This window comes from Girardinichthys multiradiatus, chromosome 9, assembly GCF_021462225.1.
Source record: "Girardinichthys multiradiatus isolate DD_20200921_A chromosome 9, DD_fGirMul_XY1, whole genome shotgun sequence".
Lineage (NCBI taxonomy): Eukaryota > Metazoa > Chordata > Actinopteri > Cyprinodontiformes > Goodeidae > Girardinichthys > Girardinichthys multiradiatus.
Genome location: NC_061802.1, coordinates 29026538 through 29051616, shown reverse-complemented (window position 1 = coordinate 29051616; position 25079 = coordinate 29026538). Strand labels below are relative to the sequence as shown.

The window sequence follows — 25079 nt, the reverse complement described above, 5'->3', positions numbered from 1 at the left end:
GCTTGCTAACACAAAGCCTTACATTCAAAGGTGTATAAAGTCGTGTTGAATGCACATATGAGTTCATGCAGAAATAGTCATTCTAACACTCATGTAACAACATGCAATTTGTCTTTGATTTAAAACATTTGGAGCTAATTAGGAGCTGGGTACCATGGCTGATTTCTTAAAGAAATAATACATATTAATTAGAAAAATGCTTAATTAATCATCATCTGTTTATGTAATAATAAAACAGTATGACTGTAGAGTATGTTGTAATTTTAAAGATATTCAAATATAAAGAAATAATGTATATGTCAGCTAGAACCTATATCTACAGAAAATAAAGCTACAGACATACTGCAAAATAAAAGTTTAAAGTTTTTCATGACCACATTTTTATAGCTCTTAAAACAAAATTAGTTGTTTTGAATAATTTTCAAGTTTGTTATAAAAATAGATAAAAATCCTATAAGAAAAATGACCATTTATAACACTTATGCAGTCAGTTAAAAACAACACAACTCCACTGCTTTATTGACATCACTCGGGAAGATCTGTGTTTCTATTCAGTCACACTTAAAAAGCAGTTGATGACAAAAAAAGCTCAAAGCCTAAGAGTAATTTGCTGATGAACTGGTTTAAAGGAAAGGGCTGTTTATGCAAAGAAAAAACAACAATGGCAATAAGCAGGACATAATTAGCAGTTATCGAGTTAGGGTTATCAACAGCAACATGCAACAGTGTTTGAATAATGCATACATTCTCTCTTTCCTTTGGGCTTTTATGCTCCAGAAGCTTTTTGTGGTTTTTGGACTGGATTGCTGTTGTGCTATCCAGCTGCTAATGCTCTCATTCAACTACACAGTAAGCTTGCAATAAGTGCTTTAACTGTGATGGCGGAATTAATTAATTTGATAATGTTTATGAATCCTTTAGCATTCTGCTAATGAATGTGGTATTTTTATTATATGTGTTTTGGCAGAAATGTGACAGAAAATTTGAAAGTTTGTATTTGCAAAAAGAGGGGTCAATTAAAAATACTTACTAGATAGAACAGCTTATGTAATATACATCTTTGTAGGAATGAACCTCCCTATAGGTGCACAGAGATAATCCTGAAGCAATTATACATCATAATTTTATGAAAAAAAAGATTTTTGCTTTCTAACTGTACATTTTTTTACACTGATTAAATAATGCTTAACACATATTCTGCTGCATATACAGGAACTAAATTGTAACAATTTTTATGATCCTTATTTACTCATAATGCAGCTAATCTTTTGTATTGATATGATGCTTTTTCATGCTTGTAGAGACTCCGTTAAAGTTGGAGTTTTGGTGTTTGTGCAAATATACCAAGTGATAAACTTATTCTGGAAGATCACAGAATTTCTGTATTGGCAGATCTGAGAGTTTAACAAGTCAAATGCCATAGAGGGACTCAATTTACTTTGGAAGATCATGTACCTTGTAGTTGGTCTGTCTTTTTTGTCAGACGTGCAGGTAATTTTTTGAAATGATCTTGATTAACTGTTTCAAAATCATTTTTTTTTTATTTTGGCAAATTTGTTTAATCATTTAAAAGCACTGAATAAAAACTGAATAAAAAGCTGAAAAAATGAAACTGCATTTTTTTCTATGCATAACAGTCAACTTAGCATAGTTATAGTAATCTTTATTTTATTTGTCATTGCATTTAACCCACTGCTCCAACCACTAGACCACCACTTCCCCAAATAACTGAATATAAAATAGAGTTTTAGGCTTTGGGCTTTTTGTTACTTGCCTTCTGTTACAACAACAATTTTTATCCAATTTGTTTTGCTGAATCTATGGAAAATATAAATTTTCCATAGATTCATAGATTTTTGCTCAAAAAAAATAAAGGGAACACTCAAATAACACATCCTAGATCTGAATGAATGAAATATTCTCATTGAATACTTTGTTCTGTACAAAGTTGAATGTGCTGACAACAAAATCACAAAAAAATCATCAAAGGAAATCAAATTTATTAACCAATGGAGGCCTGGATTTGGAGCCACACACAAAATTAAAGTGGAAAAACACACTACAGGCTGATCCAACTTTGATGTAATGTCCCTAAAACAAGTCAAAATGAGGCTCAGTATTGTGTGTGGCCTCCATGTGTCTGTATGACCTCCCTACAACGCCTGGGCATGCTCCTGATGAGACGGTGGATGGTCTCCTGAGGGATCTCCTCCCAGACCTGGACTAAAGCATCCGCCAACTCCTGGACAGTCTGTGGAGCATCGTGACGTTGGTGGATGGAGCGAGACATGATGTCCCAGATGATCTCAATCAGATTCACGTCTGGGGAACGGGCGGGCCAGTCCATAGCTTCAAAGTCTTCATCTTGCAGGAACTGCTGACACACTCCAGCAACATGAGGTCTAGCATTGTCCTGCATTAGGAGGAACCCAGGGCCAACCGCACCAGCATATGGTCTCACAAGGGGTCTGAGGATCTCATCTCGGTACCTAATGGCAGTCAGGCTACCTCTGGCGAGCAAATGGAGGGCCGTGTGGCCCTCCAAAGAAATGCCACCCACACCATTACTGACCCACTGCCAAACCGGTCATGCGGAAGGATGTTGCAGGCAGCAGATCGCTCTCCACGGTGTCTCCAGACTCTGTCACGTCTGTCACATGTGCTCAGTGTGAACCTGCTTTCATCTGTGAAGAGCACAGGGTGCCAGAATTTGCCGATCCTGGTGTTCTCTGGCAAACGCCAAGCGTCCTGCACGGTGTTGGGCTGTGAGCACAACCCCCATTTGTGGACGTCGGGCCCACATACCATCCTCATGGAGTCGGTTTCTAACCGTTTGTGCAGACACATGCACATTTGTGGCCTGCTGGAGGTCATTTTGTAGGGCTCTGCCAGTGATCCTCCTGTTCCTCCTTGCACAAAGGTGGAGGTAGTGGTCCTGCTGCTGGATTGTTGCCCTCCTACGGCCTCCTCCATGTCTCCTGGTGTACTGGCCTGTCTCCTGGTAGCGCCTCCAGGCTCTGGACACTACGCTGACAGACACAGCAAACCTTCTTGTCACATGCCATCCTGGATGAGCTGCACTACCTGAGCCACTTGTGTGGGTTGTAGAGTCCGTCTCATGCTACCACGAGTGTGAAAAGCACCAACATTCAAAAGTGACCAAAACATCAGCCAGAAAGCATAGGTACTGAGAAGCGGTCTGTGGTCTCCACCTGCAGACACACTCCTTTATTGAGTGTCTTGCTAATTGCCAACGATTTCCCCCTGTTGTCTATTCCATTTGCACAACAACATGAGAAATTGATTGTCAGTCAGTGTTGCTTCCTAAGTGGACAGTTTGATTTCACAGAAGTTTGATTTACTTGGTGTTATATTGTGTTGTTTAAGTGTTCCCTTTATTTTTTTGAGCAGTGTACTATGTAGTAGTATTTTAGCTCCAACCATACTTTGGAGCTAATAGTTGAAAACTGGATATGCAGTAAATTACAGCCCTGTAGAGGATGTTAAGGGGGGCTAAGAAGGTAACTGGATAATGCTAACCTTCTGTTTTGGAGTTGCTGCTGGAACAGGGTGCAGAACATTATCAGAGACCTATCACACCCTCTCCATAATCCTTTTAAACTGCTGCAGTGAAACAGTCGCTACAGCAACATCAAAAGCAGAACAGGGTTTGATGATTAAATGAATAATGATGCGTCTTTCAGATGTTATGTCTCATCTTTTGCTGGATTTTCTTTTCTTAGTTCTGAAAGAGATGAATTTCATTTAAACTTAATCTGCTGTACATAGATTTTTAGACTTTACAGCTCTTCTATTGTCATCACTTTCATTATTTTTAAGCACATACTGCAAAATATACACAATAAAATGAAAAAAAGGAGCAACTAAAACCCAAGGAAAACCTGGACATATCTTTTTAAAGCAAGACGAATTACTAATGCAGGACATGAAAAGATGATAAGAAAGTCTAGCTACTTGAATGCTGTGTATGGAAACAGAAAAGAAAAAGCACAAAAGTGGATTCAAATTTTTGGCACAGTGTAAAACTGGATTGTACTGTCTTGAACTCTTCTAATTCATTCAAAGGTGCAGCATTTTGGCACTGGAGAAGAAAGCTTGTTCCTTGCCTATAAATCCCTTGTAAATTTGATATGCAAGTTGAATTTATATTCTTACCAACATTTTTGCACAATATACAAACTCAGCCTCTGTATGGTGTAATAAATGTTTATGGAGCCTTTTTTTTCTTAACTGTAAATAGTGAAGCCAACAATGATAGGGACAGGGACACTTTAGAAACCAGTGAGATTTCAGCATATGGCAATGATCATTTTGGTTCATTTCAAATAACAAAGTTGCTTGTCACGAGATCTGGCAACACATCTCCCATTAGTATAATCAGTGCAGAATTAAAAAGCTGTCAGTAACATACAGCTTTCAGGGAAAGCAGAAAGCCAAAACACACTGGCTACAAATATGACAATGATGTAGCAGGATGCAATGAGTACTTGGACTATCCTTTGTAAACAGTAAGCTGAATATAATATGCCAGAGTTCTCTCTTGGGTCTCTCTAGGGCTCAAAAGGCATTGTGCACTGTGCCAAATTTAGCTATAAAAATGCCAAGTTGATTAGCCACAACCCAATTACAGCGTTGGTTAAAAACAAATTTCCATGATTTAAACTGAACACCAATAGCAATTTATTACAAATGCAGACAAAGAACTTTGAGAATAAATTCTGCAGACTAAAACAAGCAGTAGTTTAGTGGTGGTTGTAAAAATAAAGTAACTCCTTGAATGTACGTGTCACTCAGTCCAGCTAGCAGTAACTAGGTCTTGCTTCTCGCTGACCAGCACTGATCTCTAGAAGCCCGATGCTGGTTAGGTTGAGAAAACTATTACACAGATCCCCACTTCCTGAATGCACTCAGCAGAAGATATCTGAAAATCTACATTTGTTACTGACCCAGTCTTTGTCAACTTAAATACAAGTTCTAGTATCTGAAGGTTTAAACCCCAAAATGTATATTTTCTAAAATTGTAGTGACTGACAAACGTGTAGAAATGAATAAAACATAATTTTTCTTTAAATAACTATTCTACTGATGACAAATGCATAAACCAACATAATTTAGGAGTTGCATTCACATACTAGATACACACGTGGACAAAATTGTTGGTACCTCTCGGTTAATGAAAGAAAACCCCACAATGGTCACAGAAATAACTTGAATCCGACAAAGGCAATAATGAATAAAAATTCTATGAAAATTAACCAATGAAAGTCAGACATTGCTTTTCAAACATGCTTCACCAGAATTATTAAAAAAAAATAAACTAATGAAACAGGCCTGGACAAAAATGATGGTACCCCTGAAAATAATGTGACCAAATGGACATGTTAAATCAAGGTGTGTCCATTAATTAGCATCACAGGCGTCTACATTCTTGTAATCAGTCAGTGGGCCTATATGTAGGGCTACAGGTAGTCACTGTGCTGTTTGGTGACATGGTTTGTACCACACTTAACATGAACCTGAGGAAGCGAAGGAAAGAGTTGCCTCAGGAGATTAGAAAGAAAATTATAGACAAGCATGTTAAAGGTAAAGGTTATAAGACCATCTCCAAGCAGCTTCATGTTTCTGTGACTACAGTTGCATATATTATTCAGAAATTTAAGATCCATGGGACTGTAGCCAACCTGCCTGGTCGTGGCTGCAGGAGGAAAATTGATGACAAAACAAAGAGACGGATAATATGAACGGTAACAAAAGAACCCCGAAAAACTTCTAAAGAGATTAAAGTTGAACTTCAAGCTCAAGGAACATCAGTGTCCGATCGCACCATCCAACGTTTGAGTCAAAGTGGACTTAATGGGAGACGACCAAAGAGACCATTGTTGAAAGCAAATCATAAAAAAGCCAGACTGGAATTTGCCAAACTACATGTTGACAAGCCACAAAGCTTCTGGGAGAATGTCCAATGGACAGATGAGACAAACATTGAACTTTTTGGCAAAGCACATCAGCTCTATGTTCACAGACGTAAAAATGAAGCATATGAAGAAAAGAACACTATCCCTACTGTGAAACATGGAGGAGGGTCTGTTATGTTCTGGGGCTGCTTTGCTGCCTCTGGTACAGGGTGTCTTGAATCTGTGCAGGTATCATGAAATCACAAGACTATCAAGGGATTCTAGAGAGAAATGTGCTGCCCCGTGTCAGAAAGCTCGGTCTCAGTCGCAGGTTATGGGTCTTGCAACAGGATAATGACCCAAAACACAGCTAAAAACACATAAGAATGGCTAAGAGGAAAACATTGGACTATTCTGAAGTGTCCTTCTATGAGCCCAGACCTAAATCCTATTGAGCATCTTTGGAAGAAGCTGAAACATGCCGTCTGGAAAAGGCCCCCTTCAAACCTGAGACAACTGGTGCAGTTTGCTCATGAGGAGTGGACCAGAATACCTGCTGAGAGGTGGAGAAGTCTCATTGACAGTTATAGGAATCATTTGATTGCAGTGATTGCCTCAAAAGGTTGTGCAACAAACTATTAAGTTAAGGGTCCCATCATTTTTGTCCAGGCCTGTTTCATGAGTTTATTTTTTTTAATAATTCTGTTGAAGCATGTTTGAAAAGCAATGCCTGACTTTCATTTGTTCATTTTCATAGAATTTTTATTCATTATTACCTTTGTCAGATTCAAGTTATTTCTGTGACCATTGTGGGTTTTTCTTTCATTAACCGAGGGGTACCAACAATTTTGCCCACATGTGTAACATCAGACCAAACCTAGAGCAATAGTTATATTTTTGTTACTGTTTGCACTTATAGTCATATAGCATTTTAATTCTTTGTTTCTCCTTCCACACACATTTTTGTTAGTTGTTTTAAATTCAGCTCCTAACTGGGTTATATTTGCCTCCCATACCTGATAGAGAATAATATGAAACAACCTGCAGGGCCTAGATGAGGTCACTTCCTGAACACATGGACACGCCATGGGTAATATGGCAAGTGCTAGCGAGATCCCTTATATACCATGTGGAATGCATCCTGAAAATCTTTTAAACATTTTTCTTATCTGTGTTAAACAGTTGGAATATTACTTTGCACTGTAACCAAGCTGATCTTAATCAGGCATTTATAACAATTTTTTCATGTTCCTCCTCTGTTTATTGGCCTCTGTGTCCTCCATGTCTCTGATCTTGTTCCTTTGGTGCTCCATGGTCACTGCTGTTCACTATTATTATTAGGATCATGTAATGGGGGCCAATCAGGAGAACCCACCGCAGCACTCTAAATGCCAAATGAATGCATCACAGTTTCCTCTTTGGCAAACTGTCATAGCCTCACCAGATGATAATACTGAAATATGCAGCTTACAAACTATTTCTGAAAACTCAATGAATTAACATTTTCCTTCGTTTATTACAGACCTCAGCTGGATCTCTGTTCTTGGGTCATTGAGTCACAAAGAAGCTGTAACCTTACCCACAGGGAGATGTGAGTTATCTGTGCTAAATAGTGAAGGACTGCAAGGGCAGGCAGCGTGTTGTTGGAGCTTTGTGAAGTGCTTCAGCAGGTTTTCATTTGCCACTTCCCTGGCTGCTGTGGCTCGTCCTTATAGAAAACAGCCCCTGGAATTTCCTGACATGCATTACACAAGTGGCAGTGTAGTTCCTGACAAAAACATCATATGCTCTGCAGATATTTATCTCCAAAAAAGTAGTTGCAGTCAGAAGTACGTGTCATTTTGTTTGATTTGAAGTTTGAGGCACTTCAGAGTTGTTGTTTTGCTAGCTGATAATAGTCCATTGTACAGACACAAAATACCCATGTGTTTTGGAGTCACGTTGTGGTATTGTGGTGTTGAGGTGATGACTTAGGGAGAGAGCCTGCCTGGCGAGCGTGTCACTTTGTGACTCTTCCCCTCTTCGACCATATTTGCCTCTTCAGCCCCTTTCTGCATCTGTCTGCTTTATGCCTCAGCCTTCACTTTAGTCTGTCTGCAGCAAAATTCAGCTTTCTCTCCTCTTTGTGCCATCTATCAGTGTCTATCTTATGCTGCTGTTGCTATTTTGAAATTGTTTCCATCTTTTACTCACTTCATGTACTCTTAACTTTCGCATAACTTGGTCGTTTTATTAACTGACTGAGAGGGTTATTTTAGTTATTCTCTGATGACAGTTTCGTCTTAACCCATGCTGCATCTAGACTTATTTTTAACTAGAGTGGGGTTTGACTAAGGGTTTAGTGTTGTTTTCTGAAGGGTAATTTGGTGGATTGGCGCTGTGATCCTTCTATCCTGCACTAGTATCAGTGTTGAACTGCTGCTTAAAGCTCAGTGACTTAATTTCCTAAGTGATATTTTTGGATGTGAATATATTGTGTATATATATTTTAAACACATTGATTTGGACCTTTGGGCAAGGTGTGACAGTTGTTTTCGTTTAACACCCTCTGCTCTCTTTGAAGTAGTATGCTGGAAAAGATTGATGGGAACAGCAAACTTTAAAAGACCTTTAAAGGTGCTTTTACATAAAAGTAATGAAAACGGCTATTGGTAATAAGCTGTGATATAGCAACATGGATCACATCACATGATGCATATGGAATGGCAATATGCATCATAAAAAATGATTAACAACTGTTAATACGCTTCCTGAAAGTCAAAGACAGAATTATTTTACAGAACTTGTTTCTGATTAAATTGCAAGTTGAAGACTCATGTAAACACTTATATTGCTAATGCTTTTAAATACACAGCCTTGTAAAAGAATTCATAGCCATTGAGGTTTTTCATTTTTTTGTCACATTTAACCAGTCAACTGTAATTCATTTTCTTGGGCTTTTATGTATTACCCCAACAAGAAGAATCAAATTATTGTGGGAAATAATACATGGTTTCAAATCCTATTATAAATAAAATCTGAAATGTGTGGCATTCATTTGCAATCTGTGACCTTTACTCTGTTATTCTAAAAATATTATTTAGTGCCATTTGTCTTCACAGGTATTCTAATTGTTAAACAGAGTCCACCAGAAGATGACTTTAAACACACGGCCAGGCCTACATTGGAACGGTTTAGGTCAAAATCATTAATGTGTTAGAATGGACCTAAATCCGAACAAGAATCTATGTCAATACTTAAAATTTGCTGCTCACACATTCTCTTCATCCAGTCTGACTGAGCTGTAGCTATTTCAAAAAAGAAAAATGGGCATTTCCCTCCACAGATACGGAAAGCTGTTAAAGACATACCCCCAAAAGTCTCCAAAAGGTGGATCAACATTGTACTCATGGGGGCTAAACATGAATGCATGACACATTTTTCAGATTTTTATTCATGTAAGGTGTTATAATTCATGTATTATTTTTTTCCACCTAACAATTATGAACTACTTGGTGTTGTTCTTTGAAAACCTTTTGCAGGGCACTGTCTGTGATATTCTGACACATTGTTTTTCTTATTACAGTAGTTGAAAGAGTCCCCCCAACCAAAAGTTGTAAAAATACATGCATTTGAGCTCAGATCTTGTACATTCCCTGGAATACAAGGTCAGGGTCTTGTGTACTTTGGTAACTCTTAGATGCACTGATTGGATTCATCTCTGTAATTAAATCAAAAGAGCTCATTAGGTTGTTCAAAGATTTCACACGTCATTGGGAAGTAAAAGTTCTTGTTATTGCCTACAGAGAGCCAGCAAATTTGATGTAACCTTTAATAAACACATGGCAGTTGCTATAGTCTCTTTTCTAGTCCTAAAAAGGATCTACATGCTCACAGCAGAAACTACATGTGCTTTAACAGGGCAGGAATGAGAATGCACCAGTGGCACTGTGGCTATTCCTTAACTACATCCACCTGTTGTCCCAGGTGTTAATCAGACCTTGATTTAAGGGCAAGAATGAAAACCAGGCAGTCTGCAGGGTAAAAAGCAGCAAATGTGATACACTGGTTTTAGCCAGGGCACATACAGCTCAGCACAAACACTCACTTACATTTGGTTACATGCACAGTTACATATCTGAACAGTTGCAAAGAGAGATATGTTTTTGCCATTTAGGTCAACATCTCATGTGCACAGTTATGTAGATTCGATAACTTAAATTTTCTGAATGTTGGCTTATCTACATGTCCAATTCAAATAAGAACAAAGGGAAGAGGCGGTGAGGAGTGAAAAGATGAAGAGGGCTGAGAATGTCAGCGCTTCACTCATTATTTATTATGTCTTATCAAATACTATATTTAGACCAAGTTAAAATAAAGATGGTGCCCATTTGTATTTTAATATTTGAGTTCCACTATGCATTTTCTTCTTCTATGAAACTTTTCCTTTTACAATACTATTTTATTTTCTCTCCATAAACATTTCCTTTCTTCACTCCTTTTCTAAACTATCTGCATAACAGTAGTGCTTTCCCAATCGAAGCAGCAAGTTCACACAGTCTAAATATTTAAACGTGGTGGAATCCTTCTAAAACCACACAACAATGGGGGAAAGGGAGAATGTCAAGGTGGTTTCCGGGCTTTGTTAACAAGGCTGGTGGCAGATGGGAAAAAACTGTTCTTGTGGCGTGAGGTTTTGGTCCGGATGGACCGCAGCCTCCTGCCAGAGGGGAGAGTCTCAAAGAGTCTGTGACCGGGGTGGGAGGGATCAGCCAGAATCTTCCCTGCCCGCTTCAGGGTCCTGGAGGTGTACAGTTCCTGGAGCGACAGTAGACTGCAGCCAATCACCTTCTCAGCAGACCGAATGACACGCTGCAGCCTGCCCTTATCCTTGGCTGTAGCAGCGACGTACCAGATGGTGATGGAGGAGGTGAGGATGGACTCAATGACGGCTGTGTAGAAGTGCACCATCATAGTCTTTGGCAGGTTGAATTTCTTCAGCTGCCGCAGGAAGAACATCCTCTGCTGGGCTTTCTTGATGAGGGAGCTGATGTTTGGCTCCCACTTGAGATCCTGGGAGATGATGGTTCCCAGGAAGCGGAAAGATTCCACAGTGTCAATTGTGGAGTCACAGAGGGTGATGGGGGCAGGTGGGGCTGGGTTCTGCCTGAAGTCCACAACCATCTCCACTGTCTTTAGAGCGTTGAGCTCAAGGTTGTTCCAGGATGTGATCCCCATAGCTCTCCTTGTCATAATGCGTTTTCTTGTGGTGGACCAGAGGCAGACAAGTACGGAAAAAGCAGAGTAGGATCAGTGAGAAAACTCGTACTCGTACTCACGCTTGTACTCGTCGTCTTCCGCTTTATCCGGGACCGGGTTGCGGGGGCAGCAGACTCAGCAGAGACGCCCAGACGTCCCTCTCCTCAGACACCTCCTCCAGCTCCTCCGGGGGGAGCCCAAGGCGTTCCCAGGCCAGCCGAGAGACATAGTCCCTCCAGCGGGTCCTGGGCCTTCCCCTGGGCCTCCTCCCAGTGGGACGTGCCTGGAACACCTCCCGAGGAAGGTGTCCAGGAGGCATACGGTATAGATGCCCGAGCCACCTCAACTAGCTCCTCTCGATGTGGAGGAGCAGCGGCTCTACTCCGAGCCCCTCCCGGATGGCCGAGCTCCTCACCCTATCTCTAAGGGAGTGCCCAGCCACCCTACGGAGGAAGCTCATTTCAGCCGCTTGTATCCGGGATCTCGTTCTTTCGGTCATGACCCAAAGTTCATGGCCATAGGTGAGGGTAGGAACGTAGACCGACTGGTAAATCGAGAGCTTCGCTTTTCGGCTCAGTTCTCTCTTCACAACAACGGACCAGCACAACGCCCCCATTGAGTGAGAAAAATTCCTTCTTTAATTCTCAGCGCTTATTTACAGGCGAGTGCAGAGCAACAAACTGTCCAGATACAGGCACTGAAAACCGGATCCAAATAAGGGTAAATGCAAAGCTCCAACAAGACGTAGAAGACGTAACCCAAAGGACATAACGACACCGCGTGGAACAAAGGACGAAGACAGACTTAAATAGGGACAACGGTGAACATGAAACAATAGGACAGGTAATCAGGGAAAACAGACACAAGTGTGGAACAGGTGTGTAGCAAGACAGAGGGGCAGGTGAACCAGGTAGGGATAACGAGAACATGAGGAGCCTGACAAGACAAACAGTAAACAAACCCAGGGGAACAGAAGACAGGGAGATAACAGATCTAAAAATACAATAAACAACACAATGAAACAGAACAGAACCTAGGAAACAAAACACCAGAAACAAGGACTCAAAGACTAACCAAACAGTAGCAGAAAAACACCTAACAAAACATAAACAATTACAAAATCAAAACCACATACATTAAACTGAACATAACCTAGAAAATAAGACACCAGAACGGGAACTCAAAGACTAATCATACTGGACAGCAACCACCTAAATAAAATGTAAACAAATACAGAACCAAGAATCCACATCGTGACACTCCTGGTCTCTCCCTTGGACCAGAACCTCAACCAGAACATGCACATGTACAGCTCCATCAGTGGTTGTCACTCATAAACCCTCGCTGCGGTGCAGTGAAACAGGCTTACGTCTTGCTCCATGGAAAGGAAATGAAGTCACTGAAATGAGGAATGGGTGAGAGACGAAGGGCAGTAAAGGTGGCTCTTTGGTAAATATAAATTTGTACCCTTAAAGAAACCCAACACCACCCTTAAATTTGGACTTTATCATTGTAGATACACACATCATTTGAAAAGCATTGCCACTGCGGGGGTAGTTGCTTCTGTAGGTCTGCTCTGTTAATAGAAAAGCTGATGTGTGATTTATAGAAGGAACCCAACGCTCTTAAACTGTACAGGGAAGTTCACAGCAAGGCACATGGCTGATGGGCTTATTAAAATCTTTGTTGCATTACTCATAGGTTTTGCAAAGGAAAGTGTGGGGGTACTACACATGGTTAGTCAGAAAGAAACTTTCCCATATAACACAAACAGGTGCACAAATTACTGACTGCTTTTATCATTGAGGTTCGCACATTAGCAGTTTCAAACAGAGATCAGTCATGACTGAGATCATAACACATGTGCTTTTGCAAAAAAATGCATGCATTGCAGATGTTTTTGAGCCAACTTTATATTTTAATTGCAATTATTATTATTCTCAGTTATTATACTATACTTCTATCCGTAGTAGTTAAATACTGTAAGATAATGCTAATGTATGAATAAAATTTTAAACACAAACCTTGAAAAATAATTTTGTTTCCCCACTGTCTGACAAGCAAACGTAATTTATAAATCCAAAAGTTTTTTCCACCTTGTGTCAGGTTATTTTTTATATAAAATAGAAGTATAACATTATATCCTAATCTCAACTATTAAACTGATCCAAAACGTTTCTGCATATATGAGCTGCTATGCCATCTACAGAAGCCAGTGCTGGGAAGGAAACCAGCAACCCTGTGATTATGGTATGAGTACTCTGCTTCCTAAACCATAATCTCTGAAACATTACATTTCTCAGTGTTTCTAATAAAAGGGTATATGAATTTGGAGCATTTAAAACTATAGTTCTTTCATGCTCAAATCAAGCCAGTGCATCAGAGACACACACAGTATGTCTGTACATTCACTTAAAATCATATATTCTGGAGGTAAATTCAAACTAACAGATTTACCTAAAGTCAATGTTTTGGACTGTCAGAATCCAGGGTAACCGGAGGAAACACATCTATGTTGGTGGAAAAATGCGAGAATTCCACATATATATGCCCACAAAGCTTAAAATTATAGTACGGAAGCTTTAGGCAGTGAGGCAACAGTGCTACTCGTCATACCATCATGTCATCCCAGTAAAAGCACAGTTTAATTCATTTATGCTTCCATGTTAAAGAAATAAAATAATTTCAAATGGATACTCCCTTTCCTCCCTTTAATCTCTAAGATTTTGGAGAAGATTGTTTATCATCAGTTTAGTTCTTTCTTGGATCCAGTCTGGTTTTAAAACCTGTTACGGTACTGAGTCAGCACTGGTGAGGGTTTTAAATTATGTTCTTTTGGCCACAGACTTTCCTGTCTAGAGACCTGGGTCGGCATTGAGGGGGTTGCTCTAGATTGGGTCAGGTCTTATCTCATAGGAAGACGTTTTTGTGTTCATGTTGGAGCCTCTGAGTCCCATGCAGCACCTCACTCATGTGGAGTGTCTCAGACTCTATTCTTGGCCCGCCTCTCTTCTCTCTTTACCTACTCCCATTGAGGTCAGTTCTCTGAAAACACGGTATTACCTAAACATTTAATTTATATTTTAGAGCACCACCTCCTGCAGTTAAAACAAGTTTGAACAATACCCGTAAAACAATATAATGGTTTTCAACAAAATGAGATTGGAACTATGAAGGTGTTTCGTCACCTTACAACACCTGACAATGTTGGTTTTAAAACAAATCAGTATCGGTCACAATTGGAATCGGCAGGACAAGCTTTTTAAAAATCAGTAATTAGTGATCATAGATTGGCCAAAAAACAGCAATCAGTGCGCCCCCATTTATTTACATTCATTTCTTTATTGTCTGTTTTTAATTCACATAAATCCTCACACTGCACTTTTTCTGTATAATTGCTGATTCGTGATTATGCATCTACACCAAAGACAAACGGAAGGGCAAACCTCTAAACATCTAGTTTGTTTGAAACCACTCTCACCTAGAGCCACCATCGAGAAGTATGTAAATATTTAGAATCAAAAAAAGGGAAAAAAAAATTCTACTTTGCTTAAAACAAAATAACCAAAGTGGCTGAAATGTCACTGAAGGCAGTGAAAAATGCCTGAGCAGGCGACAATGCCCATTTCACTTTAGAGACTTATAAATTACATTGGCAAAAATGCTTTAAAACTCCCCTGGTTATTCATGGTGGTCCAATACATTTGATGTATTTACTACCCCATTTAACACCTACATACACATTGAGAAACACTTAGAAATGAGAGGAATTTTCCCCTCATCATCTCTGATTGGATATAGATGAGACACATGTTCAAACAAATCTAAAGAGGTGCTAACCCACGTCAAGTTTAAAGTAACTTTTTCCCTCTGTTTACTGGAGTTATCACCCTTTTCTATTCTTTCTCCACTGTTTCTTTCTATAGATCTTCTGACGCAAAACCTTGTGTTTGTTTGAGCCATGATAAAGCGACAGTACCCAACATGTATTTTGGTGGGGTGGATGGTGCCCACCATTGCATTTTCCTGTTACTTTGTGATCAGACTTTTTCTTTTTCTCTCTATGATCAGACTCTTTTCTCTCTTTGTCTATTGTTTACAGTTTCTTCTTATTACTTTATCTCAAATAACTCTCCAGTAATAATTCTGCTATGCTATCCACTCTTTTGTTTTCTGTCTGTCGTTTGTTTGTGTAATTTTCATGTGAATCCCACATGGTCTGTGCGCAAACCATGTGGGATTTTCTAAACCAACACTACATATCAGTTCTTGCAGTGTTTACATGATCTAATTGCAAACACATTTGCTTTGTGAAAAACAGCAAAATACACACAATTCTCATCCTGTTTTCTTCACATTTGGATGAACCTCAGATGTATGATGCTTTTCTCTTTCTCCATCCCATCTTTCTTCTCTACTTCCACTATTGCTTTGCACTTTTGCTTGTACATTTGAAAAGGAAAGGATTGCAAGAGAGTTGAAATGACTAAACAGATAAGCGTGCACACATGGATTAGCTTGGCATAAAGATATACAAATGTAACCAAAGTCAAACATACATGGGAATTAAAATGACAATCTTAAGTACAGCATTGTGAAATATATACTGTACCAACCACTTGGACAGAAACTGAAAAAACAAAAAGGTATTGTGTAGTTTTCCTGTACCTGCTGAAGAAAATCATCCTCACAGCATAATGCTCCCATCACCATGTTTTACTGTGGGCATGCAATGCAGTGATATGAAGGGTTAGTTCTTTGCCACACATAGCTTTTTGAGTGTAGACCAAATAGTTTAATTTTGGTCAAATTTGGTCAGAGCACATTCTTCTGCATGTTTAATGTTCTCTACATGACTTGTAGCAAACCACCACTGATACCTCTTATGGTTTTCTTTCAACAGCTTTCTTCTTGCCATTCTTCCGCAAAGTGAAGGCCAGATTTGAGGAGTGCATTATTAGTTGCCCCTTCAACAGATTCTCTCATCTGAAGAGTGGATTTCTGCAGCTTCTCCATAGTTATCATGAACCTCTTGGCTACTTCTGATTAATACTTTTTTTTTTCTTTGCTTGCACTGTCAGTTTACATAGACGAACGTGTCTTGAAAGGTTTGTAGTTTTTCCATGCTGTCTGCGTTTTCTAATAACTGATTGAAACTGTGAGATGCTAAAAGCGTAGAATATTATTTTACAACCTAACCCTGTTTTCAATCTCTCTTTATCTTTTTCCATAACCTGTCTGCTGTGTTCCTTGTTCTTGATGCTGTTTGTTCACTAATGTTCACTAACAAACCTTTAAGGCCTTCACAGAACAGCTGGATTTAAGTGATATTAAACTGCACACAGAATGACTATTTGCTATTTAGGTGACTTCTGCAGGCAATTGGTTGACATAGGTTTTATTTAGGGGTATCAGAGTAAAGGGTGTGACATGAATCCAAATGCACGCCACACTTTTCAGATTTGAATTACTGAAGTTGAAAATCCTGTTTTCAAATCCTTACACTTTAACATTAACATGCATAATGGGAAAAAGTTAAACTGGTATGAATGCTTTTACAAGACACTGTGTAATTACAGAATTAAATACAGTGAAGCAATGACATACAAGCAAAGACTCTTTAAGAAAATTATGTCTGGGACACCAGACATAATAAAACTCGCCAGAACACAGATGGAGCGTGTTAGACTTCCAATGTAAGTATGCATCAGGGTTTTTAACTGAGGAATCGCTGGGTCATTACCTCAGTTCCCAGGGGTGACAGATGGGAAAAACCTTGGTTCAAGAGGTATGTACTGCACAACTCATAATTGCACCTCTTAAACAATTTTTTTTAAAGCAAACATGAAGTATATTGACTGAAAAAGTGATGACAGCAAATTGGCAGGAAAAATCAGAGGTAGAGATGATGTTCTGGAGGAACATAGTGGTGGAAACCATTTTTTACAGCCAATTTTTATTCCACAGACAAATTAAACCTTTACTAATCCAAAACCAAGCATCTTTCATAAAACAGTATACTGGCTTTTCATAGCGATTGCATTTTCCTGATGTTCCAAAGTGTTATTGTACCATCTTATTTATTTAAAGACATGTGCAGTTGAATTGTAGGAATGGTTCTCACATATAGACACTGTTCACAAGACAGCCCGTCAGAGACCGTACTTTCGGCAAGAAAAATCGGAGGTCGAGTGACATGTGAAAAAGGTTGTAAGTAGTTTGATATCACAGTAAGTTTTATACAGAGCTACAGATTACTGGAAAGATTAACTGCAGTGATGATACTGACGAGGAAGATGTTTTCATGTAATGTCTACAGTCTATATAAATGACAATAAATAATTTCTGGTCCAGCAGTTCATAGGGCACGAACCAACAAAACTGTTGTTTATAGAAACTTTGCCTACAAACTAATAAATCTGATTGAAAAAAAACAGACCCTCAACATATGACAAGAGACCTGCACCATGTACTACATCAAAAAATCACAATGAAATTGACAGAGGGAGATGTTTTTATGAAACAGTATTTACAACAGCTCTGGAGATAAAAGCATTGTGCAACAATTTCATCTGTCCACAATTTTCTTAAGAATATTTAAAAATACCACAAAACCTAAAATGGTGAACAGCTTGATCTTAACTGACCTATCCTCACCAATATTTAAAACAGCAACACAGTTTCAGTATTTCTTTTCTGATAAAAGGCATTAGCTAGTGGTGTATCGATTTCTGCTTTACTTTTGTATAAAGATGATGAAAATTAACCCTAACTGGCAGAAGAAGAAAAAAACAATCAAACACTTATACTCTCTTGAACAAGTCCACACGATTTGTTAGATACAAACAGTTATAATCGTGTTTTGGCATCTACAAGCCACAAAACACAAACAGTCTGATCTTGACTAAATAGATATTTATGAGCTTTTTAAAAACTGTTTTTTAATTTATTTTCAAAGGAAATACTGGCCAACAACCATTCACCAACCATTCAAATTATCTACAACCCTGGCAGATTTAGATTTGAGATTATTTTCATTCAACCAAGAAGTTTGTTTCTGACTAGACAAAAGACAGGAATCTCCTGCTGCATCATATGTTGTCATATTGGTTGCCTCCTGTTTTTGGTTGTCTGACTTGCTGTAAATTGACTGGATATTTCAGTTCACCTGGCAATATTATGCTACAAAGAAACAATGAGTTGGGTGGCTCCCTCTGTGTAAGTAAACATGACAACAGCTAAGGGGAGATTGAAGATTCAGGGTAATAAATTCTAAGGATTAAGGTTCAGGGTGGCAAGATAGAAGGACACGTTTGGTTTTGTTTTGAAAGATGTTTAGATTTACCAATCTTACCAGGAGGGGGCAATTAAGTTTAATTGCTGCTCTCATTTGAAACTGAAATCTTACAACATGACTTTTTAACTATTTTGTAACCCTTTTGGAAAATAGAATTGTCTCTCCCAAGAGGACCAAAAGGTTATTTTACATGCCAACACAATTTCAGAGTCACTGAACATTGTTTTTCAGTGAAAAATTAAAACTATGTATCTGTGACTGTAGGAGTAGATTTCACATGAAAAAGCAGTTTGTTTGCTACTCTTCAATCTTTCCAGTCAGTCAAATAAGGCAGAAGTGCCATTAGGCATTAACTGACCTCTTATTACATCTTGACAAGTGGAATTGTTTGTTGGGTCTACTCTCGGCTTCTGAAGCACCACACAATTTACCGTCTGGACGCTCCAATAACAAATACACAAGATCAGCCTCCCACGCATATTTAAGAGCTATTATCTCTCACTCACCCACATATGGCGAAGAACCACAAACCTACACAAGCACAAATACACATGCCACTGTTGTAAGATGAAAAACTATTGTGTAAATTCTTTTCAAAATACCAGATCTGAAGGAACCTCTGATACAGCTGCTGTTTGGTTTGACAAATTGTGCCAAATCATGGAGAACCATGCAATCCCTCAAATGAAGTTCAAACATAATTTCTTAGAAGTGGGGTTTTTCAGTCTGAGCCAGACAGTTTGATTATGTTTATGAGTGCTTTGGTTTTGTTTTGAGTCAAGACCAGAACAAAAAATTGGGATTGTTTGCCTAGTTTGTTTATGAGTACAGTAGGTTTTTCAAGGACGGGGTACATGTTAATGATCCTGAACATAACAAACCATCACAAGGTTTAGTGTGGTGTTGGAGGGTCTGAATGCAGATTATGTTCTGGAGGAATATAGTGGTGGAAACCATTTTTTACAGCTCATTTTTATTCCACAGACAAATTAAACCTTTACTGACCCAAAACCAAGCATCTTTCCTAAAACAGTATACTGGCTTTTCAGAATCAGAATCAGAATCAGAATCAGAAAAGCTTTATTGCCAAGTACGTTTTTGGACATACAAGGAAGGCTTTGTTAACCAGGCTGGTGGCAGATGGGAATTCCCTTTTCACAACGATGCCATTTTTCTGATATGTTTCAAAGTGTTATTGTACCATCTCGTTTATTTAAAGCCATCTGCAGTCAAATTGTAGGATGTGTCTATAGTGTCTGTATGTTCCTCACATATAGACACTGTTTGCATGACGGCCCATCAGAGACTGTACTTTCTGTGGCAACAAGGTTTCAGAGGAGCTGCTGGTCATGTTTTACACAGCTATTATTCAGTCTGTCGTGCTCATCCATCACTGTGTGGTGTGGCTCATCCACAAAACAGGACAGGTCTAAAATGCAATGATGAATTGGATCTGAAGAGAGGATCATCAGGGCTGACGTTTTCCCCATCCAGGACCTGTACAGGTGTTGGGTCAGGAAAAGGACAGCTAACATCCCTGCAGACCCCACACACCCTGGTCACAGTCTGTTTAGACTTTTACCTCCGGGTCAGCGCTACAGAGCGCTATTTGCAACAACCAGGCACCACAGAGATAGTGTCTTTCCCAAGGCTGTCTCTTTGATGAACACTAAAAAGTCAGAGTGCTGGGATCGATACTGTGCACATTTGCACTAATTCAACCAATTCTTTATCTTTTGTAGAACCATTGTAAACACACATTTTTATAAAAAAAAAAAAAAACTTTTACTTTAATTTCCTTTCTTATATACAGTGGCTTGTAAAAGTATTCATGACCCTTGAACTTTTCCACATAGTTTCACATTACAACCACAAACATTAATATATTTTATTGGAATTTTATGTGAAAGACCAACACAAAGTAGTATACAATTGAAGTGAAGTGGAATGAAAATTATACATGATTTCCTTTTTTTTTTTTTTTACAAATAATAAACTGAGTGCGGTGTGCAAAAGTATTCAGCCCCCTTTACTCTGAGTGCAACCAGTTGCCTTCAGAAGTTGCCTGATGATTGCTAATGACTAAATAGAGTCCACCTGTGTGTAATTTAATCTCAGTACAAATACAGCTGCTCTCTGACAGCCTCAGAGGTTGGTTAAGAGAATATTGGGGAGCAAACAGCATCATGAAGTCCAAGGAACGCACCAGACAGGTCAGGGATAAAGTTATGGAGAGGTTTATAGCAGGTTTGGGCTATAAAAAGATTTCCCAAGCTTTAAACATTTCACAGAGCAATGTTGTCCATCACCTGGAAATGGAAAGAGTGTGGCACAACTGTAAAACTACCAAGACAAGGCCGTCCACCTAAACTTACAGGCCGAACAGGGAGAGCAATTTTCAGAGATGCAGCCAAGAGGCCCATGGTGACTGGACGAACTGCAGAGATCCACAGCTCAAGTGGGGGAATCTGTCCACAGGACAACTATTAGTCGTGCTCTGCTCAAATGTGGTCTCATGGAAGAGTGGCAAGAAGAAAGCCATTGTTAAAAGAAAACCATAAGAAGTCCCTTTTGCAGTTTGCCTGAAGCCATGTTGGGGACACAGCAAACATGTGGAAGAAGGTGCTTCGGTCAGATCAGACTAAAATTGAACTTTTTGTCTAAAATGCCAAACGCTGTGTGTGGCAGAGAACTAGCACTGCACATCACTCTGACCACACGAAAGAAAAAAAAAAACACTTTGTGTTGGTCTTTCACATAAAATCCCAATAAAATATGTTTATGTTTGTGGTTGTAATGTGTTCAAGGGGTATGAACACTTTTACAGGCCACTGTATATTTAAAATGTCCTTGGTTTGAATCCTGATGGGCTTTTCTGCATGGGGACTGCGTGTTCTACCTGTGTGTGTTGGGTTCTTTCCAGGCGCTCCGATTTCCTCTCATTGTGCTTAGTGGTTTGTCCTGTGTGTATCTGGGTTGCCCTGTGCTGGACTGGAGATTGTCTGGGGTGTAACCCACCTTTTACCAAATGACTACTGACAAAAGACAGCAGCTCTACATGGCCATGAGTGCTCCATGAATGTGTTCAAGTGATAATTAATAGTTAAAGTATTTAGGAAAGTAGGTCAAGCTGCCATCTGCTGGAGAAAACACGAGCATTCAGCATGCGGAGTTGAGAAGTTCACACAGAGAGTCTGCAGAATGTAGCATGAGATTAAATAATGTAATACTGGTTGATCGCTGCAACAACTGAATAACACACAAATCCATAGCAGTATTGTATGTGTGGATATTGACTCAGCATTCTGACAGTAAAGGGCAAAACATAGTACATAGTACTTGCCTCCACGAATGTACGCACAGACTCAAAGTGGACGTCTGCCAGTCATGTCCACGCAAAACTCAATGGGTACCCGGTGCCACACAATAAACTGCTCAGGAAAAAGTTTCCACATTGAACTGTTTTATATGTGACATACTGCTCCAAGCGGTGGATCGCGAGAACGCACAGCTTCACGAGCACTCGCTCCCTCACACTGAGAGGTGTATTCCTCTTCTGCCCCTTTTCCACTGGCTCGATTTGGCCCGACTCGGCTCCACTCGGCTCGCTTCGCAAGCAGTTCCATTACTGTTATTTCAGTGCCAGTACCTACTTTTTTGGTACCTCTTTCTTACCTCGACCAGCATAAAAAAAAACAACTGCCATTTTCAAACGTGCATTCAAGCGAGTGAGAGAATAGCAACAGCACAGGCCCGAAGTCTTCCATAGCTCCTTCTTCTTGTTTTTGTAACGTGTTTCCGTCTTCTACTTCTTTACATTGGCAAAGAACGGTAGTGCTCCAATACCGCCGCAACGTGTTTCAGTCGCGGTAATGCCGCTCAACACATGATGCTTTAAAACCAGCCTCCAGGAGATGTTCCCTTCAGCGGAGCGAAAGCGGGCCTATTAAAATACAACACACAACGTGCAGAGCCGTGCGTGGCGAAGTTGAAGAAAGCATCCACAGTGAACAAAGGGTTAACTTGCAGCTAACCTCCGTAGCTGTGGGGTGGGGCGGCTCATTCTGTTGGCCGGCCAAACTACACGTTACAGCTGTAACCACGGTGATGCGGTTCCGTTGTTCTGCCTTCGGACCGGGAAAACCGCTCCACTCGCCATTGTAGAGACAGGGTCTCTGGGAACTCTCTGGAACACAGTTTGCATCGGTAGACCTCAGAGAGAAAGTCAAGCAACTTCAGAATCAGCTTTATTGCCAAGTTCGTACATACAAAGAAGGAATTTGACTCCGGTACACTTTGCTCTTTTGTTTTGTTTTTGCATTACAGAATATACATATTTACAATGTACAATATACACATATATAATAAAAAGGTGCATTTGCAACATCTGTATGCTGTTGTTTTGTACTCTATTGAATGTTCAACAGAGAAACAGCCTGGGGGAAGAAACTGTCTCTGTGGCGGCTGGTTTTAGTGAACAGTGCTCTGTAGCGGCGTCCTGAAAGTAAAGCTCTGAACAGTTTATGTGCAGGGTGTGTGGGGTCTGCAGAGATTTAAGCAGCTCTTTTCCTGACCCTAGACCTGTATAAGTCCTGGATGGAGGGAAGGTCAGCCCTGATTATTATCTCTGCATTCCTGATTATTCGTTGCAGTCTGGACCTGTCCTGTTTTGTGGATGAGCCAAACCACACTGAGATGGATGAAGACAGGACAGATTGAATGATGACAGTGTAGAAGATGACCAGCAGCTCCTGTGGAAGGTTGAACTTCTTGAGTTGCCTCAGGAAGTACAGTCTCTGCTGGGCCTTCTTTCGAACAGTGTATATGTGTGAAGACCATCTCAGGTCTTCAGAGATGGTGGTTCCTAAGAACCTGAAGTGGTCCATGGCCGATACAGTGTTGTTGAGGATGGTGAGGGGGGTGTATGGGGGTGGTGTTCTCTGAAAGTCCACCACCATTTCCACAGTCTTGAGTGGGTTCAGTTCAAGGTAGTTCTGACCGCACCAGTGTACCAGCCGATCCACCTGCTCTCTGTATGCAGACTCATCACCGTCCTGGATCAGTCCAATGACAGTGGTGTCATTGGCAAACTTAAGGAGTTTCACGGACGAGTCCGATGAGGTGCAGTCATTTGTGTACAGGGAGAAGAGGAGTGGGGATAGAACACACCCCTGGGGGCCACCAGTACTTATTGATCTGGTTTGGGAGAAGGTGCTACCCAGTCTCACGTGCTGCTGTCGGTCCGTCAGGAAGCTGTTGATCCACTGACAGGTGGAGGCTGGGACGTTGAGCTGGGTGAGCTTCTGGTGGAGGATGTCTGGTATGATGGTGTTGAAGGCCGAGCTGAAGTTTACAAACAGGATCCTGGCGTACGTCCCTGGGTGGTCGAGGTGTTGCAGGATGAAGTGTAGACCTAAGTTAACAGCATCATCTGCCGACCTGTTTGCTCAGTAAGCAAATTGCAGGGGGTCCAGCAGGGGGCCTGTGATGTCTTTCAGGTGCTTCAACACCAGCCGCTCAAAGGATTTCATGACCACAGACGTCAGGGCTACAAGCCTGTAGTCATTTAATCCTACGATGGTGGGTTTCTTGGGCACCGGGATGATGGTGGATCGTTTGAGGCAGGAGGGGACCTCACATTTCTCCAGTGATTTGTTGAAGATCCTTGTGAAGATCGGAGCGAGTTGATTTGCACAGGCTTTCAGGCATGATGGGGAGACGTTATCAGGTCCTCCAGCTTTCTTTGTTTTCATGCGCTGAAAGAGCCTGTTTACATCTTCCTCGGAGATCTTTAGTGCAGGCGGAGGATCTGAAGGTAGGGGGTTGGTAGCTTTGTGGGAAGAACTTGTTCCTGAATGGGATGTGGAGGAGAGGATTTGAGGTGTGAATGGCTTCTTGTCATGTCTGCAGTAGAAGCCATTCAGACGGTTGTCCAGGAGACAACTCTGTTCAGGATGGGTGGAGGGGCTCTTATAGGCAGTCAGGTTTCTCAGACTGGTCCATACAGCTGAAATGTCACCAGTAGAAAGGCTGTTCTTAAGCTTCTCACTGTAGCTTCTCTTGGCTGCTTTATTCTGCTTTGTTAGTTTGTTCCTGGCCTGCCTGTACTGCCCCCAATCTCCACTGCTGTGAGCTTCTTTCTTTTCCCATGGCTTGTTATTCCCAAAGGTGCAGAAGGTCTTGGTCTGCACACACATGTCTTCACAGAAACTGATTTATGATGTCACCACATCAGTTAGTTGGTTTAGGTCAGTGGCTGAAGTTTCAAAAACAGTCCAGTCTGTGCAATCAAAGCGTCTGCTTTGATTCTTCAGTCCACTTCTTAACAGTGTGAACCTTGGGTTTGGAAGCTCTTAGTCTCTGTCTGTAGGTTGGGATGAGGTGGATTAGATAATGATCCGAAAAACCCAGAGCAGCCCTGGTAACAGCATGATATGAGTCCTTTAAAGTTGTGTAACAATGGTCCAGTGTGTTTTTGTCTCTGGTGGGACACTTAATATGCTGTCTGTATTTGGGGAGTTCATTGGAGAGGTTTGCTCTGTTAAAATCTCCCAGTATTATGATGAAAGAGTCCGTGTATTTTTTCTCCACGTCTGTAATCAGCTGTAATTCCGCGGCAGAAATGCAGC

General features: G+C 40.4%; 1 protein-coding gene across 2 annotated transcripts in view; it reads left to right on the top strand.

Moving 5' to 3' along the window:
* The window catches only part of trabd2b (TraB domain containing 2B), a 109176-nt gene that overhangs the window by 69758 nt on the left and 14339 nt on the right, over positions 1–25079 (top strand). Inside the window, exon 5 of one of the 2 annotated variants that reach the window (XM_047375923.1) lies at positions 16057–16272. The exons of the other annotated variant lie outside the window; for it this stretch is intronic. Coding sequence (XP_047231879.1) covers positions 16057–16199 — 143 coding nt within the window. The 3' untranslated portion in view covers positions 16200–16272. Of the gene's footprint in view, positions 1–16056; positions 16273–25079 lie in introns of those variants that run through there. 2 annotated transcript variants of the gene reach the window in all.